Source organism: Fusarium redolens (assembly GCF_020744475.1).
Source record: "Fusarium redolens strain MPI-CAGE-AT-0023 chromosome Unknown BKA55scaffold_9, whole genome shotgun sequence".
Taxonomy (NCBI): domain Eukaryota; kingdom Fungi; phylum Ascomycota; class Sordariomycetes; order Hypocreales; family Nectriaceae; genus Fusarium; species Fusarium redolens.
The window spans coordinates 1,935,667-1,953,759 of record NW_025763672.1 but is presented as its reverse complement, the minus strand read 5'-3'; the positions used below and the strand labels follow the sequence as shown (position 1 = coordinate 1,953,759).

Sequence of the window (18,093 nt, the reverse complement as noted above, 5' to 3'; positions counted from 1 at the left end):
TCGTTGAGTAGACGAGTTAGTGGTATTAAAAGTCCAGGTTGGTTATTCCAGGGCAACCCCTGTCATCCTTAACTGATATACTTTTATATCAGGGGCCGTTCTAGAAGTAACTTGCTAGGTAAGAGTAGCCTTTGCCTATTGTGGAGCCTATCGATAAGCATTAGATCGTCAATAACAGGACAGGCCCCACCATCGATCCACCCGTCCACAGAAATTTTTCTGTAGCCAGTCTTTGATCAGCGCGAAGTCCAGGAAATATTTGTATCAGTCCCCGATACCCAGACAATTTCTTGCTGTTTGCAATTGCCCAGGCTTCACTTTGTTGCATTGGCGTATGTCTGGCTCAAAACAAAGCCCTCCCTCGTGGCTATTCTCCAACAACCCCTTGAATCCAATCAAACCTTCCACCGATACCATGGGCAAGAAGAGCACCAAGGCCGCTGCGCCCAAGAACGATGCCGCATCTGCGCCTCCGCCGGGTCAGCTCATGGACTTGGTAGAGAACTTCCTCTCTGACCACTCGTTCAAGGGCGCTGCCGATGCCTTCAAGAAGCAGCGAGAGAAGAAGGGCTGGAAGGCGACTGCTACCACCGACGAAGAGGGTAACCCTTCCCTCGTCAGTGTTTACCAGACTTGGGAGGCTACCAAGGGCGATGATAGCAGCAAGTCTAGCAAGTCCAGCAAGAAGAAGTCCTCTAAGAAAGACTCGAGCAGCTCTGCTAGCAGTGACTCCAGCTCTGATTCGAGCGACGCCAAGGAAGAGGATGTGGATATGAAGGACGCCGAGTCGTCCTCGGACAGCGACAGCAGCTCCGATAGCGACAGCGACAGCGAGGATGAGGCTGCCAAGCCCAAGGCCTCCAACAATCTGAAGCGAAAAGCTCCCGTCGACGACAGCTCCTCTGATTCATCTTCGGACTCCGATTCTGACTCGAGCTCCTCCGACTCCGAATCTGATTCTGACAAGCCGAAGGCCAAGAAGCAGAAGCGCGCCGCCTCCTCAAACTCCTCCAGCGAATCCTCCGATTCTAGCGATAGTGATTCGAGCAGCGATTCCGACGACGAGAGCGCCAAATCGGACTCTGGCTCTTCTAGCTCCGATTCCAGCTCTGATTCAAGCTCTGATTCAAGCTCTGATTCAAGCTCCGATTCCGACTCTAGTGACTCAGACGACGAGGCTGCTGCCAAGGTGCCACTTCCCGACTCTGACAGCTCTTCTTCGGACTCCGACTCCGACTCCAGCGAATCTGACTCCGATGCAAAGGAGACCAAGAAAGACAAGAAGGTCAAGAAGGAGAAAGAGGTTAAGGATTCCTCCGACTCTTCTGTCACGTTAGACAAGACTTCGCCCGAGTTCCAGTCAAACTCGGCCTACCCACCTCTTCCTCCGGACCCTGTTGTTAACGGTAACGGACGCAAGAAGCAGAACGAGCCCTTCTCTCGCATTCCCAAGAACATCAAGGTGGACTCCAAGTTCGCCTCTAACGAATATGTCTCCATCGCCTATTCTCAGAAGGCCCACGAGGATCTGATTGTTACCAAGGGCAAGGGCTTCACCAAGGAGAAGAACAAGAAGAAGAGGGGCAGTTACCGTGGTGGTGCCATCGACATCCACGATAAGAAGGGCATTTATTTCGATGATTAAATACCTTTTTGATGGTTAATGTATGAGAAGGTCAAAATTGGAGCAGGATGAAGCATCATTTGTTTAGAAATAGCCGGCGTTTGGAACGTGACATGGTCACCGCCAAAAACACATAGATTCATTCCACTGCCGTTCTAGGGGCAATATTCATGTTTATTAGACTTTTTTATTCCAAGACATGCTCAATTTCAAAAATTTTAGGGTATCTATATGTTCAACTTCAGTCTGCACTAGAACTAAGTCATTATTCATCATGCCTCAAAGGGCTCGACTCGTCAATATCCAGCGTACAAAACTAAGGATCCACAACATTTTTTATATATCACAAAATGGGAACTCATCCAGATTCGCCTGCGTACACCATAACCCTCGTTTGACTCATTTTCCTGCTGTAAACTCGCTGCAATCTTCGTCTTAAAATGTCGTGCGGTCCTTTTCCGTGGGAGAATTCTGAACTTCGACCGCAGGCGCATGTTGCGCCGCTTCGTCGGGAATCTCATCAGCGCTGAGGCTCTCCTTCATAATGACATCCTTTCTGGCTACAGACTCCCATGATCTGTTACCATTCTTGGCATTCTGTAGTGCTTCCTTTAGCCACTTATTCCACTGTTGCGTACCTGGAGCCGCTCCACTGCGACCAACCCAGCCAGTAAGTTGAGTCTCGCGAATAGCGAACCACAAAGTACGCGTGAAACTTGGGTAGCCCTCTCGTTGGTCATTCACATCTGTGATTTCGTCTGCATTCTTCGCGTCTTCAGGGGTCACATCTCGCCATTGATACCGCGAGAGATCCCAAAAGTATGATCGAGGCAGCATGCCTAAGCCCCAGTATAGTCCGTTGAGGACAATGTAGCTTCCACCAATAAATATTTGAGAGTTCCACGTGCAGTTTCCGAAAAGTACGACGCTTAACATAAGAAGAATCGTTCCAAGGGCCATGAGAAGTCGATATGTGCGGCCACCAACATGATAGTGACACTCTTCGGTCCCCGAGTACAATTCTCGGGCAACCTCTTCTGTGCACTTGATGAGTAGAAACGCGCCTTCTCGTGTTCTGATCATGACGTCGCCTCTAGGGACCACATTGGTATGTTTGCGGTTCATGAGAATGGGATGCCAAAATGAAGCAAAGCCCACCACAGTCGACGCAAAAGATATCAGGGAGACAGCCAGAATGGCATTGCCATCTCGCCATACCACAGCACAAGCGATGATTGCTATGCTTAGAAGACATGAAAAGACTGAGAGGATGTGGATAGGTGAGAAGAGCTTGGCTGGGACTGCAGGACGTCTCTTCGTGTTGGCAAAGGTCGGGTTGGCAAGCATATCTTGGACTTTCTGCTTAGCCGTAAGACGGCGCACGAGCGGTTTGGGGGCATCCGCATTGCTTGGGGATGTTTCACCCGGAAGACGAAATGTCGTTGTTCGCGCTGTGTTTGGTAGAGGAAGCCCACACTCTTCTACGTGAGGAGCCCGGGGAATTCTAATGCTTTGAGAGTCTTTTGGGCTCGACATTTTCTCCGTGTTGTGAGAACTTGAGCGACGAGATCTGACCCAGTTGAGACTTCGATTAGACCAGCTTTCTTGGGCAGAAGGAGGATTCATATCGACATCGCCAAAAGAAGGGTCTGTATGAGTGATCTCAAGCACGCGAAAGCTGAAAGGTTGAAGGGCATCCAAAGGAGTTATGATAGTGGCAAAGAAGCCCACAGAGTCGAGCGTAGTTCCACTATACACACCCGTCATCTTTGCAAGTGTCTCAGGCATTCGACTTGGACGTGAAGGCTTCAGCAGAGCCTGAGGGGCTGGGATCAGTCGAGGTAGCAGACATAGCAACGATGCCGTGATAGTCTGAGTCTGTTCAGCCATAGAAGATTCTCCAATCACCGCAAGAAGCGTCACGACATCGAGTGACCAGTTAGCCTTGGCATTGGGAAACCATTTCCAGCCTGGGTTGCCGGGTTCAGCCATCCTGACGGTGTTATAATATGGGAGGAGAGATATCAAGGTTTAGCTGGCAAGAGGTGTGCGTCTAATAGATGATATCGAGGGACAAAGAGAACAAGAAACAAAACTGAAGGAGGACAAAAAGTGAGATACAAAGATCAGAGCAACATGATAGCAGAATCAAGAGAGATCGGGATTGAAACTGGGGGGCTTTTCAGTTAAATCACATTTGGTAGGGAGTTTCAGCCCTCTTGACACAAACGGTTAACGAGTGGATCAATCTCTAAGCCGCTGCGCCACGGCGGCTGCACCCGCTCCCAGCTTTCCCTCCCCACGTCTCAGCTGAACCAGGGATACAACGAGTATGCGCATTTAAGCAGTATACGTTTTTGGGTATAAACATTAGGTTTGACTTGATGGCTTGGCCTTATATGATCTAATTCAGACAGTAGGCTTCATTCCTACATTCGAGTCAAAGAAACACGCTCAGGAATGTCCTCTGTGCCAAGTCTCATCAAGTACCCTACAGCCGCTGCCAAGATCGTCAAACCTGACAACCAACAGCGATAGCAGATTAGGCAGAATAGCTCAGTGTAATAGGGCTGTGTGATTACGGTCGATCCAATAGATGAACTGGATTAATGTTTCGTAAGTATCCTGTGTCGTACCACCTCTGTATCGAGAATGATTGACGAATTACGCAAGAGAGTTAATGATTATTCGTTCGATACTAACATTTCTTCGTCCTCCTCTTGTTCTCGAATCTGTCTCTATGGTCTTGACAATCATTCATCTATCGTGGGTAGTCTCAAAAAATCATCCCAAACGCCGCTGCAAGAAGCAAGTAAACCAGAATGGCTATCGCCTTCTTACCATTTGCCAAACTCCAGGCTTGCCAACAAATCAACCGCTGCGTTAATCGTGAGTGGCACCCTCGCTTCGTGGAAAACATTGCCCCGTCCTCGTATCATCAGACAACCTTCGGCTGCTCTTCATATTCCTCAATCACCCACTTGACAAACTCTTTCCACTTCTGCTCCCAGTCGCTGAACACGTTGTTGTATTCAGACTCTGATAGACAAGCGTGCTCCAAACTCCACAACGCCAATTGTTTCCATCCAAAAAGGCCCATGTCAGCCTTACCAACCATTACTTGGTAGAAATCATGAGATAGAGAGGATCTGTCAAACTCCGTTAGCAATATTCGTTACATATTCTGTCGGAAGCACCTTACCTAAATAGTGTACCATTGTCTGAGCTGACCGTGCAATGCACATTGTTGGCAAGAAGCTGATACATTGTATGACCGCTGACACGAGGCGTAAGTCCCAGAATCTCATTTGAGATAGGACAGAGCTCGAGGCAAACACCGCGCTCCTTCATATGCTGCATCACATACGGGTGCTTAGCTAGCGCAAACCCGTGCCCAATTCTCTTCGATTTCAACAGGAGCGCATCAATAAGATTGCCATCTGTATCGGTTCCCATGTCTAGTGTCTCACCACAGTGAAAGAGAAATGGGATTTCAACGCCATCTCTCTCACAAGCCTCCTGGAACTTCAGAAGCTCGGGGATGAAGTCCTTGATGGGGCGCCCTTTGGACTCTTCGCCAACAAGGTCGAAACCTACGCTGTTGTTAGAAGAAAACTTCAGGGGAAATCTATTCTTTTACCTGCAATCCACTCGGGCCACATCTTTTTGAACTTCAGACACTCTGTGAGAGCAGCCTCGATCTGTGCTGGCGCAAATGATCGAGGTGTACAGTAAATTACTTTCAGACCACCAAAAAACTTTCCTTGCTTTTTCAAATCGGTCTGGAAGTTTATGACCTCTTCGATAATCAGTTCCATGATGCCCTTGTTATCGATGAGTTGAGTGCCGTCATCGCTCCAAAGTTGATTGCTGGTCATGAAGTTGGGCCGGATCTCAGCATAGCTGATGTTGTCTTTCATGAAGTCCTCCAGACATAGCCGGGTGTACCTTCGGTATGCTGTCGCATAGTTGAAGAGGCCCTTCATCATACGTGTTCTTCCATTGAACTTTTCCCAAGCCCTGTGCCATGTTAGTGTCTGCATGCGAAAGGTACTGATCATGAACGTACCCAGATGCAGTCTGCAAATGATTATGTGCCTCCTCCTCGTGGAACATGAGCTTCTCGAATAGCCACTCATCGACACTGGTTGAATCTTTTGCGTAGTATCCAGGGAACCTATCGAGAAAATCTCTAAACCGCATTGTCTGCCGAGGTTGGTATGTCTGTGAAAACAAGTTGCCAGGTGTTTCCTTCTCTGGGCTCAACAGAGAAAATTGGATTTCGCATCGATCAAAATTTATAAAGTCGTTTTCCGAAACAAGTGGTATATCGCTGGTAATAAACATCCGATCCATCTCCTTTGCAAGATTGAGCAGGACTTGGGGAGCAAGACAGGCGTTGAAATGAATGTGCAAGTGGCCGCCCTTGGGCATATGCTGCGCTACTCGGAATAAGGCCGTTTGGTCGATGAGATGCTTGTTCGATAGAAAATGATCTCCAGGAAAACGAGGGTGCTGCTGGCCACCATAACCTGTTCGTGGCGCGGCTTGAGCATATACGTTTTCCTCGTCCTCACTCCTCAATCTTTGAATGGTGGCATCTGCTCGTCTCTCTTCAGGAGTGCTGCGCATGCGACATGCATGGTCAAAATCCAGAGCCTTCTCGCGTGCCACCATCCGTTGTCGCAACTTGAAGTACTCCCCAACGGCTCCGGGCTCTTGCGTCACGGCATCTGTGACGTCTGCCTTTTCGGTAAGAACACCTCGTGCCGTGATCTCAGCATCATGGGCCTGGATGTGATTCCGCGCAGCCGCGGCATCATCTAGAGTTGGCTCTCCCATCCGAGAAATCTTTGCGCGTTTTGACAGACGAGTCATGAAATCGGTATGTGAATGATCCTTTCTATGGTGCTGATCGTAATCGTCTTGAGCTCCTTCCACCGGCTCTGTTCTTGAGCAGAGCGCGCCCATTTATGTTGGAGAAGCGAATAGCCAAAGCTTGTAAGATTGGCTAAGTTGAGAGGTAACAAAGGAAGCGCCAGAGGCAGCAGAGGCGCAGTCATTCACGGCTCGTCTAAGAGAGCCGTGGCTGTTTGCGGTGAATGACTCCAATCTCAATAAAGCGCGGCTCACAAGCCAGAGCCAGGTGATGGTCATTAGGTAGCCAACGGTGGGCGGGGACAAATGTCAGTAATGTGGTTTCGCCAAGGTATGGCTTGGATCCGTCTTTGTCTCGCGAGAGAGCTGTTGGTTGACGGGGAATTAAGTAGATATTCTTATACAAACGCTCAGTTCTCACTCAGCTTAGACTCTATGGTCTTTGCTGATCGCAAACAAGGTCGGCAGTTTCATGTAATCGATCGATCAACCAACGTGAGTTTGTTGTTGTTTGTTACAAGTTACAAAGTCCGGGGGCAGTGCCCTTGCCTTAATCAAGGCTGAAGGCTGACTCCAAAGTCCCTGACCTCGCTATAATAAGGGAAGATCAGGTACAGAGTCAGCCTGCGCAAGCGCTGGTTCGCTACATTCGAGTGACTGCAGCGACTGGCAACGCGCTAGTCCCACTTAGGCTCCACGTCACAGGCCTAAGCGCTTAGCCAATGGAACCTCAATACCTGGCCTCCTCCATCTCACATCACCTAAGCCTAAGGTATTGTTCAATTAGGTCAAAACACCCAATCTAATGGACAGACATAGAGCAGAAACGCCTCACCAGGCTTCTTAACAAAGAGCATGAAATATCGCCCATGCTCCTGGGCCTCAGTGCTAGGGCGTGTTATTAGGTCTTACTCAAGCATGGCTGAATACTGCTTCAGCCACGTCATTCATACACTTCAGTTTGTCACGGTGGTGCTTGATCTTTTACTGTTACCCTATAGGGCACTGGAACTAATAGATTCTGGTATGATATATCCGTTCCGATGCACATCCTTTGATCCATAGTCAAGGGCATCTTCTATTGCAATGCCAGAGATGGTATCAATACCTAAATCAAAGGGCCTGCAAGTCCTTCCTGCACTCCCGAACCTGTGGCACCATATACAAGCTCTATCCATTTCGCCTTTATCATTCAATGCTTATCCATAATAAACGTACATAGCGCACGTGGTCTGGCACTTGTTCCACTTTTTTTGTCGTTCGTCGAGTCTGAGGTTGAGCCCAGTCTTCCTTCATAAGATGATGTCCTCAGGCAAAGTAACTCTTCCAGAGTACTCCCTCAAGGTCCTCCAGTTGTTCGGAAGTAAAGTACTAAACAGTTGTTAGTTATGATTTCCTCTACAATCATCAGATGGGGGATATACCTTTTGATCGACCGTCCAACTGTCCTGTCTCGTCTTCTTGAATTCGCTGAGAATTGTCTTTGTCGCTTTACCCACAACTCCAGGATCAGCAGCAGCCTTGCGTGCTAGCATTGCCAGTACCTCAGGCATCCATTCAGGTGGAGGGGTTGCATAAGGGAACGCCTCGATCAATGCGCCCAGCCCAAGGATTGCAGCATGGCGCCTTGTGATTTGCTTGTGAATATCGACTGGGGTATCCGTCCCAGCAAGATGGCGGTTTCGCTTTGGCATGGGATTTCGTTCCAGTTCATCTTCAAAACGGGCCTTGAGGCGTGCAATCGTAGGGTCACGGATACGACGGGGGGAGCAGCGTATCATGCCTGCGAGCGTAGTAGACGCGCAGGAACGCACCTCGAGCTGTGTGTCGCCCAGCATGTCAGACACAGCGGTAAAGAGCGCTTCTCTTTGAGCGCCTCGCGTAAGGAAAATACGTCTAAAATAGATGACCTGCATATTGACCAGGGCTCGAAGCCGCTGGTGCCAGCTGCTCGACGTCTTGCCAATGCGGATGAGTGCATCGATAAATTCTGTGTCCTCGCCATCTCGGAAAGGAATGTTGGGCAAGTGACGGTATACGTGATACGCAAGTCTCATAAGCTCGGGATCTTCCTTGACATCCATCATGTGTAGTAGTTCCTCCATAAAGGGGGTGGGGAAGAAAGGCACGAGCTGAGTACACTCGTGGGAAGATAGTGTACAGTCGAGCCACATAAGCACGGTTTTGGAGCCCGAGGTATAAGAACTGGGAGTCTGCTGACCAGGTGTTCTCTCATGTCGCCATTTCTCGAGTCGTTGGAAAACGTCTTTGATAGTGGCTGAGAACTCTTCTGTTGGTTGGTAAGGCCTGATACCGGTTGGCGAAGCAGCCTTGTTTTGTTCTAACAGCTTGCTGACATTCTCAAATGACTCGTGGTATCGAGTCTTATATATGACTGACAACACGCGGCCAATGGCCTCACGTACCGCCTTGTAGGGATGATCGATGTGGGCGAGGAAGTCATCAAGAATTGGCTGGTCATGTCGGAAGTGCCAACCACCATCCGCAACAATGAACTCCAGAAGTTGAACCTTTGACGATTCTTTGAAAGCCGCGTTTGATGTCATATCGAGTCGGAATGCTCTGAGAGTATCCACAATCTCATGCGATCGACGTGGATCCTTGGAGTCAAGAACGAGGTGTAGACAAGTGAGCCAGTATTGCAAGTTGTCGGGTGTCAGGTCGTCCGCAAAGATGTTCAGCATGAACGGCGCAGCATACTCCCAAACGCGGTTTCGGATTTCAGGAGGATCATCACTGGAGCCCGCGAGCAAAGCGCCCATGATTTCCGAGGTCGCTCGATGCTGATGCTTGTCGTTACCATCACCAAAGACCTCCTTCACCAGCTCCTTGACATCATCCAGAGTGACCAATGTTTTGCCGTAGTGCATCAAGTCAAAAACGTGCATCAACAGGTAAACATTGCTCATGCGAAATCTGTCCGTCGACGCGTCTCGCGGTTCTTGCTTCAGATAGTCGAAGCACTGAGATAGCCACTCGCGGTTCAAGATCCGACCCATTTGATCGCGCACAGCGGTTTCAACGTCATCGTATGCATTGAAAGGGTGCGGTTTCGCTCGGTAGGCCGTGAACTTCTTGCCCCATACTAGCCAGCCAGGGTGATCAGCGTCCACCATATACTCAGCCCCTTCGGGCTTCTTGAAGGCCTCAAGGAAATTGTGGGTAAATTCGGCGTCACCTTTTTCGACAGCAACTTGGATGCGGTTTCGGTCCCCAACTTCCTTTTCAAGAAGATAATTGCGATAATCGTGGCCATAGACGGCCCGCATATCAACAGCTGTAAAGACTGATGTAAAAGCGCTCAGATAGTAGCCACGAAGCCCAGGGTGAGGGTCATTTGTGCCCTGAGCAACGAGATCGATAAACTCAGGGGGCGCCAAGGTATGGAATCGTAGGCACAAGTTGGTGGCAAAAATTGCACATCGCGTAGCTATCTTCCAGTGAGCACCCTTGGCACGCTCTGTCAATTCCAAGCCCAGTGTAGACTTGGACTTCTCGACTCTCGTTCTACGTTGCAGAATAAATTGATGCCGACTCTCAATGGCTGTAGAGACATCAGCAGCAGGTTTGATTGTATCCACAATCTCATCATTAATGATAATCATGCGCTCAAACGGCTTGCCGAAGTCAATTAGAGTGTATAACGCTGATGAGCCCAAATTTTGAATGGAGGGCTTATCAATACCTGCAGTCTCGATATACAATCGCATGGCTTCAGGGGCAAAGCGCCAATCCTTGAGTAGAGTTCTCAAAAGAGACGTGAACAATAGAGTGTACATGCCTCCCTTGATTCGGTCATGGTCGTTCGTCTCAAGTGCTTTCCTGAGACGCTCAAGAATAACAGGAATCACCAACGGCTTGCTGCCAATGAGTGACTTCAACGATGAGTCCTGAGCGCTCTGCGCAACTCGTCGTACATCAGCGTAAAGTGAAAGACTCGATTCGGCAAGATCAAGCAGCAGCCGTTTGTCAAGTTCGCTCTTCTGCCTCGATGACGCGTTATGCTTACGTCGCAAAAGTTGATATGCCTCAGCACGCTTGATGAGAAGAGGTCGAGGATAGACTTTCCTCAAGCCTTTGATCTTGAAGGCGGCAATGTCAGACTTGTATAGTCGAACGTGCCTCTCCAGGGGATGAGCAGAGCGCTCAATGCCAACATCAGTAATCCAGGTACGATAGGCAGCGTACAGAGCGGTGAATGAGTTCACATCATCTTCCTGGTTCTCGTTAAGGAAAGAGTGCGTTTTGGTCAGAAGATGACCTAATTCTTCTCGTAAATCGTGGATTCTGCTATAAGCAGGGTCACTGGATTTGAGGGCATAGCCTGCCTTGTAGCGGAACTGAGGTCGGAGTTCCTCGTCCTCAGCAACCTCAGCAAGAGGGTCTTCGTCAATCATCATTTCGTCATCATCTTCGCGAGCCACATCGTGGTCTTCCTCTGTGTTTCCAGTCATGATACCTGCAGCACGCTCAGGGTCGAACATGGTGGCCATGCCTGAAGTGACAAGGCGAATTTGCTGCATAAGCCGAGAAACCTCATCTGACCACTCCTTGTTCTTGCCAGTACGGCTCACTGGTGGGTTGTCACTCATGAGCGATTCCAGTTGGTCTTTTGCAGACTTTGTTTGGGAAGCAAAGAGTTCAACGGCAAATTCGATCTCGGCAGGAGAGGGCTGGTGCCACCGAATGCTGAGGTCGGCCGGGGCAGTTGTCTTTCCCCAATCATCGACATCGAGCCCGCGTTCGATGACCTCGGGCTCGTACAGAGCGTGATCGATGGGATAGGTGTGCGTCAAGTTGAGCAGGAGATGATGGATGTAATTGGAAACCAAGATAGTGGGCAGACCACGACATTTCTCTTGCATGTACTCCGCAATGCCCAGGAGCTCGTCTTTGTATTTCAAGACCTCACTCCCGACATGAACAACCGCCATGGCAAGCATGCTGACATACCACACCAATGCTCGATCTCGGGGGAGATAGTCTGTTCCACTACTTCGGTCGGACGCGGCGTTGTTGTAGTCAATCTCGTTGCGGATATTGACAACAAGCATGGGAATGAAGACCTTGAGAGTTTTCTCTGGGTTGACTTTGCAGAGCGCATTTAAGATCCATGCCATTGCATCTCGTGCTTGATGGACAACATGGCTTGAAACGAACGTAGCCACCTTCTCGAGAGCCATGTCGAAAAGCTCCGGTGACAACGATGCGAACAGGGGCGACAGCGCAGCCGGCAAAGCATTGATGACATTGTCTTCAGGGGTTCCGCCACGGACTTGGTTTGCGTCAGGCAAATTCTCGAGGAGAGTGAACACTTTCCCGAGAAGTGTCAGGATGAACTCGCCAAAGCCAGTAGTCGACGATCTCAAAATACTGGCCTCATCTTCGTCGCTAAGTTCGTTTTTATAGTCAAACTTCACATTCTGACCTTCGCGCTCCATGCGATCCATTTGTCCTTGGACCCACTCCATGGCTAGTGTTGTATCATGGATGTGGCTTCCTTCCTTAACCAACGGTACCATAGGAATGCTATAAGCGACACTTTGAATGAAATTGAGCGTGTATTGGGTCTTGTTTAGATCGTTGGCATCGATACCGGGGAGTGCCAGAGCCAGAAGAGCTGTGATGTGACATCTATAACCCTTATGCTTGGACATGATGTTGGCAATCATCTGCAGTCCATTCAGACTTGAGGTGGTTCTGTGTACCTCCACAAGCCCTTGAAGACTAGGGTAGAAACGCTGCAATGCACCGGGCAACACTAGGTCCGGTTCGAGATATGCTAGACCTTGCAAGGCGCTGTAGTAGTAGTAAGACACGCGGCTGCTTTTGGAGAAAAGACCCATGAATGTCACTTCTCTGAGTGCCATCACAAAACGCTTTTTCAAGTCGTCGTTGATTTTACGATCTTCTGGAAGATCCAGCTCACCACTCTGCTCGCGATTCCATCGGGAGACGAACGCCTCAGTGAGGTAAAGGGTCAGCTGACCAAGCATGGTGGTCCATGAGCCCTGGTTGGAGGGATGGAAAAAAGTATCGATAGACTCCATGAGGCCCTCCAAGTGCGAGATAATAGAATCATCTTCCTTCAGGCAAGCCGGAGACAAAGAGCTCACGATCAAGCGAGAGATCATGTAGGCCACAGGATACTTCTTCTTATCTTTCTCAACATAAATGCCTGCCCCGGAAAGATAGTCCAGTGGGGTATACGGAGAGTTGGCTTGGCCCACGGGGATTTGCGTGAGCCTGAGAATGGCTGTGAAAATGAGGTCGGATTGGTCCTTGGAAAAGATGCCATGGCTTCCAAATGGGACATAGGAGCAGGCTATGTGGTCTCTAGCAAGACGAGACAGCAGGTCAATGAAGAAGATATCGAATGCCTTTGATCGATTGATGATGGACCACAAGTGGAAGAGCGTGGGAAATATGTCGGCCGGTTGAGACTGAGGTTCGTTGATGGGAGCGGGGTGACTTGGCAGCAAAGCATTCAAAACACCTGCTACGATATATGCGTTTGGAAGCTCATTAACACTGAAGAATGGCAAGAACTCTTCCAGCATCGCTCGACGTTCGGAAGGATCGAAATACGTATGGGCATGGGTGCATAGCTTGAGCAGTTGTTTGGCGGAACGCTTGCGGTTGCTCTGGTGCGCGGGGACTTCTGAGGGGAGAATCCATGCTTTGATTTCGTTCCACAATGGCCTCCATTCAAGAACGAGATCTTCTCCTGGCTTTAAATAATGATTCTTCCTACAAGGTGTGAGTTAATATCATCGAATGTTGTCAGCACACGTACCTCGTCAGAGTGAGGACCATGCGCAAGAAGCGGTCCGAGGCGGTTGCATCTAAGCCCGGAGCCAATGCAAGGGAATAATAAAGTTTAGCCAACTTTGCCCTCTGCTCTCTCGTCATCTCAAACTTGAGGTTGAGCCATCCTTGGAGCTCTTTTGTCCAATGAAGAGCTCCTGGTGAGAAGTCTTCAGCTCGTATAGCAATGTATAGTTGTTTGAGGATGCCCTGCAGAGCAGCATCGCGTTGAGCTTCTTCCTCGACTTCGAACGGGAGCTGCGAGAAGTAGGCAAAAGTTCGAGGCCGATAGCGTTTCTTGTCGTCTTCGTCGGTCTTGAGGTAAGGAATACCTGGGGACGTGGATCGTGAGATGGGCTCGTATGGTAGGAAGTTTGCTAGTAGGTTAGATGCAGTTGTAGGTGGCATAGAGCCGTGAGAACCCGAAGGGCGAGGACCAATGTTCTCGTCCATGGCGGGCAGATGGGCACGGTGCTAAACAAGGCGGTGATCGATAAATGATGCGATTCACTCGAATGCCGTCGGACGGCCGAGAGCGGGCAGCTGGGCTGGGCTGGGCTCAGCGCAACAGCTCAGGCGGGACGTTTATTGAATCGCAAGGCGGGGCGGCGAGAAGCGGGTGGTGGGCATTGAGCTTATTCTGAGGTCGAGGTCGATATATGCAACCAATATGCAGGACGTGGCGACCCGACTTTGAAAATACTTTCAGAGTTAAGCAACGTATGCAAAGGCGAAAGTCAAAGAGGGAGGAGTTGGAGGAATAAGAAGCGGGCTGGGCGACCGCAGGTGGTGATGGATGATGCAGCAGCAGTAGCCTGGCCTGGCGGACACATCTAACTTACGCACCTACTAAGAGCTATAGGTTCCACTTTTCTGGGGCCAGTACGCGCGCATTAGCCCCAGAGAAAAGAAGGGGATTTAAAACCGACGGGACAGTCGATCAGGAGCATGTGCGAAATATGGATCGTAATCAGTGAAGCCTAGGTGCGCTTAATTAAATTCAGGGTCTTCACTTTGACCTATAGCGTGTTTTCTTCGATCTCAATGTTACATTTCACTATATCCCATCGCCTTGATTGTCTATTCTTAGGATTTTGTATTCACACAGGTCAAGGCCCTTTATCGCTGTATGCAGGCCACTCTGGAGAAGTGCATGCGTCCCGTAGTAGCTAAATCACGAAGGGTTCAAAAGGTTCAGCACGGGAACAGCTGTGTAGTTGAACGGTAATACTCAGAGAATCACCCCGCTTGATTTTTGAGGCTTTCCATGATCAGCTGTTCACTTCATTTTGTAGCTGATGGTCGAATGAAACCTCGAACCCTTTGTCCCATTACTCGAGCTTGCTTGTCCTTAGTATCGGCTACTTGCATTTGTGGCTGATTGGTTCCACTTTGTTGGTGTGATTCTTATCCCCATTCAAGCCCGCAAAACGTCAATGCTATCACAAGCGCAGCGTGTGATGGTGATACTGCTTTTCCCTGAGTACTGTCGACCAAGCTGAGCCGGTTTGTATTCTCGTCCCTTCTATTCAAACATAATCATCCAATCAGCTTCTATCCCAGTCAAGACGAAGACGGGATACCCAAGGCAGCGGCACAGCGTTGTCATCTACATCAATGCTTAAGGCCCCAATAGGAAATCATGCAAGACGACCTGAACAGCATGCTTACTCTTCATGTCTCAAAAATGGACAACTGATTCGTAGGCATGACATCCGAAAGCACCGCCATCGGTGGTCCGAAGTAGTCCGAATTCACCGTATCAAACACGCAAGCTTCCTTTGCCTAGGGTAGCTTGAAACTCTCACCTTTGGTGTTGACCATCACTTGTGATTGCGTCTCTCTGACTGCCTGCTACACCTCTAAGCACTAACTACCCTGTCACAGGACAAAATGCTGCATTACAAAACGGTCAGATGAGTAGAACGATGCATCCTACCAAACTCGCTGTTAATGACCGCTCGATCTCTAACCCAGCATTCCCCAATGGCAATCTTACTCTTAATCCGGTCAGCATTATCCCGGGCCCCACCATCTGGACCGGTCTTCCGTGAAGATGTGTCATTCCGGAGGAGGAAAGGCTCCACTTCGCCGTGTTTCCGGCTTGAAATGTCCGTTCTCACAATCTGAGGCGCCATTTTCATGTTCAGAGAATATTAGCACTTTGTGAGGAGACCAGGAATATGTCATATGTGAATGATATAAGTCCCTTTGTGGACATGGTATATTTATATTACAATCGTCACTATGGATGTATCAATATTCGAACTTGGGTCCATATATATCTTCAGCCTGCGCATGGGAGTTGCTTCTCCGGCGGAATATCTTGTCTGCAAAATTTCGCACACTAATGCTCACACGTCTTGTCGGTGGCCTGTCTGACTTGATATCGAGGGTCTCTAACGGAGGTCTTCCATCCTCGCTGACACGCGGCGTCACAAACCGCTTGACAAACCCGGCATTGTAAGACACCGACCTTCGACGCGCGGGCATGTCCGATGTGCAACTGTCCAAAGAACTACTTGCCGGACTCGTGTTGGCATGCGGTAATTGATGGGAAGGGTTAACAAGAGAAAGGCTTGGGCGAGCAGGGAACGTCTGAGCTCTCTGCGGGCCACCATTGCTAAGTGTGCGTTTTTGTAACGTTGAGGGTGTCCTGCAGATTCCCGATACTGGCAACCCACTTTGTCGCAGGTTGATCCAAGATGCGGTTGCAACCATCAGAAGTTTGATATCTTCTGGGACCACTTTTGTCAATCGTGACTGAATTTCAGGTGGATTCGAGACGATCCAGTCACTGGCAAGCTTAGAGTCTAGTGGCGTGTTTCGAGTTGGAGGATAACGACCGCTTGAGGTCGACATGGTATTATAAGTGTCAAAGACGTCCAGCGTATTTGACATGAGGGAGCCCATGATGGGATGCCGTCTTGTATCGGGATGTATCATACTGAATGTCCACTTGACTTCCGCGGGTAAAGGGCTCGGTGGCGGTGTTTGTTCTCCATTATTCCTAGGCATGTGGGATGTTGGCGTCGAGGTCTTCTTGACCCATCGTGCCGTACTGATTCGTCCTCGCTCGTCAACTCCAATGAACTCATATGAGCCGTTGGCCATCAAACTCGACTCCCAAGTCGATCCATCTTCCATCACGATTTCGGCCGACTCGTCACCCATTTGGGGAAGTGGGCTAATAACTGCAACAACGTCCCTTTGATCGAGTGAGTCTTCGGTGTCGAGAGATCCTGGAGATGCTGGTGTGTCGTAGTCCTCACTACGAACAATAAGGAGATCGTTCATGCCCAGGACTGGCTTTGTGCGGAACAGGTGGGGGCAGCGCTTAGCCATACGAGGAACAATCTGAGAACCTGTGATGAGGCTGGATGGCACTACATCAAATGCGGGTATTGGGCGCTTCTCGCCGACTTCTTGTAATTGAAGGAGCAGTCGTGGGCGGAGATGAACCAAGCGGCGTTGTCTGGCTCCTGGTCGAGGTGCTGGGTGTGCAAGAAGAAATTGTGTAGATTTTCTGAAGGTGCGCTTCCTCCTTCTTCGAGGTGCTGTGGAGGAATCACTGAGGTCACTTATATCCGAGCAGGCAGCAGAGCCTTCATCTTCACTCTGCACTTCTGAAGGTGGCAGGTCGTCATCAGTCTCCGGTTCACGAAAGCGAACAGAGAGATCTCGCCGAGGTATGTACTCAGACTTGGGTCTGGGGCGAGAAGTCCGGCGCACCGGTGTCACTGTAGTCACAGACGGGAGCTTCTCATGATATGACATTGGTCGGGGTTGTGGTGAGGAAGTAACAACTGCTGATAACGGCCTTGTTGTTTTATCAGCATCCGACTGGCGTCGAAGCGCGGATCGGAGGAAAGGCAACGCTCCTTGAGGCGCCTGTGTTGGTCGATTTGTCGAGTACTCGTGGCCGTGAAGGCTAGCACCAGCATGCAGGAACATGATAGCTCAGCCAAGTTCGGGTCGAGCTCATGCAGCAGCTCAATCCAAGAAGTCGGTGGTATTAAACAGAAAGATCAACTGTTGTTAAATAGGGCTGAGGGATGATCGATGGCGAATGTAAACAAACACAAGGACCACGAAGTGAGGCAGGTCAAGTTATGATATGTGTTTCGGTGTTTTGCAAAGCCGAATACGCAGCTAACGCACAGGGCGTGATCGAGCAATAAAGTAACCGATCTGGCGGGATGTTAAGCCGGGGAAGATGTGGTCCGATGAGACCAGGATGAGCGAGATGGGATGATACGGAAGTGGTCGACCCGCCGTGAAATCCAGCACTTGGACAATACACGAACCGGCAGATGAAGAGATGTTGGGTGAGGTGTCAAGAGATAAGAGGTTGGTCCAATATCGTCAGGGGAGGTGTAGCCCTGTTTAGTACAGTGGATAGGAAGAAAGTTGGTATTATAAGAGACCGCGCGCAACTCTGTGGATGAACTGATGAGTGGTCGCGTGGGGTCTGTCAAGATTTAAAAGTCAGCTCTGAATAATGCGGTCACCGTAAAAGACGGATGAAAAGCGAAAATGGTTGAGCGGCGCAAAGCTAGTTGTAAGGCGTTATGGGCTCATGGGTTAGGTGAAGATTATACGGTCAAGAAGGCAAGGACTCGAAGCGGTGGAAGATACTCGGGTGTATATCAGAAGCAGACGCGATGATGGGCAGATCCAGGGGTCAAGCTGGGGTAAGTAGTGGCTTGCCTGGACTGTCATGACATGGCCGTCAAGAAGGTGACAATGGAATCCGCCTCAGA

The 18,093-nt window shown here is 49.6% G+C and overlaps 5 protein-coding genes across 5 annotated transcripts; 1 reads left to right on the top strand and 4 right to left on the bottom strand.

Annotated features, from left to right (window-relative positions):
- Positions 1-207: 207 nt before the first annotated feature.
- Positions 208-1,843, top strand: BKA55DRAFT_571071 (SRP40, C-terminal domain-containing protein; the record flags this gene model as incomplete). Its single annotated transcript, XM_046193043.1, has 1 exon — positions 208-1,843. A coding segment is annotated over exon 1 (1,307 nt), but the record flags the coding sequence as incomplete, so codon positions are not given.
- BKA55DRAFT_571070 (uncharacterized protein) lies at positions 1,844-3,821 on the bottom strand. Its single transcript, XM_046193042.1, has one exon. It carries the CDS (start codon positions 3,614-3,616, stop codon positions 2,060-2,062), a length of 1,557 nt encoding a protein of 518 aa, XP_046048953.1. The 5' UTR covers positions 3,617-3,821; the 3' UTR covers positions 1,844-2,059.
- A 375-nt stretch (positions 3,822-4,196) lies between these two features.
- On the bottom strand, positions 4,197-7,081 carry BKA55DRAFT_571068 (uncharacterized protein). Its single transcript, XM_046193041.1, has 4 exons — positions 5,694-7,081; positions 5,265-5,644; positions 4,827-5,217; positions 4,197-4,773 (listed from the first exon to the last, which is right to left on the bottom strand). The coding sequence occupies exons 1-4, from the start codon at positions 6,593-6,595 to the stop codon at positions 4,563-4,565; spliced, it is 1,884 nt and encodes a 627-aa protein (XP_046048952.1). The 5' UTR covers positions 6,596-7,081; the 3' UTR covers positions 4,197-4,562.
- A 392-nt stretch (positions 7,082-7,473) lies between these two features.
- On the bottom strand, positions 7,474-14,137 carry BKA55DRAFT_571067 (uncharacterized protein). The gene is made up of 3 exons (XM_046193040.1): positions 13,320-14,137; positions 7,927-13,273; positions 7,474-7,873 (listed from the first exon to the last, which is right to left on the bottom strand). The coding sequence occupies exons 1-3, from the start codon at positions 13,781-13,783 to the stop codon at positions 7,811-7,813; spliced, it is 5,874 nt and encodes a 1,957-aa protein (XP_046048951.1). The 5' UTR covers positions 13,784-14,137; the 3' UTR covers positions 7,474-7,810.
- Positions 14,138-15,586: 1,449 nt separating this feature from the next.
- BKA55DRAFT_513685 (uncharacterized protein) lies at positions 15,587-17,284 on the bottom strand (the record flags this gene model as incomplete). Its single annotated transcript, XM_046187917.1, has 1 exon — positions 15,587-17,284. The coding sequence occupies one exon, from the start codon at positions 17,282-17,284 to the stop codon at positions 15,587-15,589; it is 1,698 nt and encodes a 565-aa protein (XP_046048950.1).
- Positions 17,285-18,093: the final 809 nt, after the last annotated feature.

Coding starts and splice junctions, on each gene's coding strand:
- BKA55DRAFT_571068 (XM_046193041.1), bottom strand. CDS start 6,595: ATGGGCGCGCTCTGCTCAAGAACAGAGCCGGTGGAAGGAGCTCAAGAC. Junction 5,645..5,693: donor CATTTGCAGACTGCATCTGG/GTACGTTCATGA, acceptor AACATGGCACAG/GGCTTGGGAAAAGTTCAATG. Junction 5,218..5,264: donor GTGGCCCGAGTGGATTGCAG/GTAAAAGAATAG, acceptor ACAACAGCGTAG/GTTTCGACCTTGTTGGCGAA.
- BKA55DRAFT_571067 (XM_046193040.1), bottom strand. CDS start 13,783: ATGGACGAGAACATTGGTCCTCGCCCTTCGGGTTCTCACGGCTCTATG. Junction 13,274..13,319: donor ATGGTCCTCACTCTGACGAG/GTACGTGTGCTG, acceptor CACACCTTGTAG/GAAGAATCATTATTTAAAGC. Junction 7,874..7,926: donor GTTGGACGGTCGATCAAAAG/GTATATCCCCCA, acceptor ACAACTGTTTAG/TACTTTACTTCCGAACAACT.
- BKA55DRAFT_571070 (XM_046193042.1), bottom strand. CDS start 3,616: ATGGCTGAACCCGGCAACCCAGGCTGGAAATGGTTTCCCAATGCCAAG.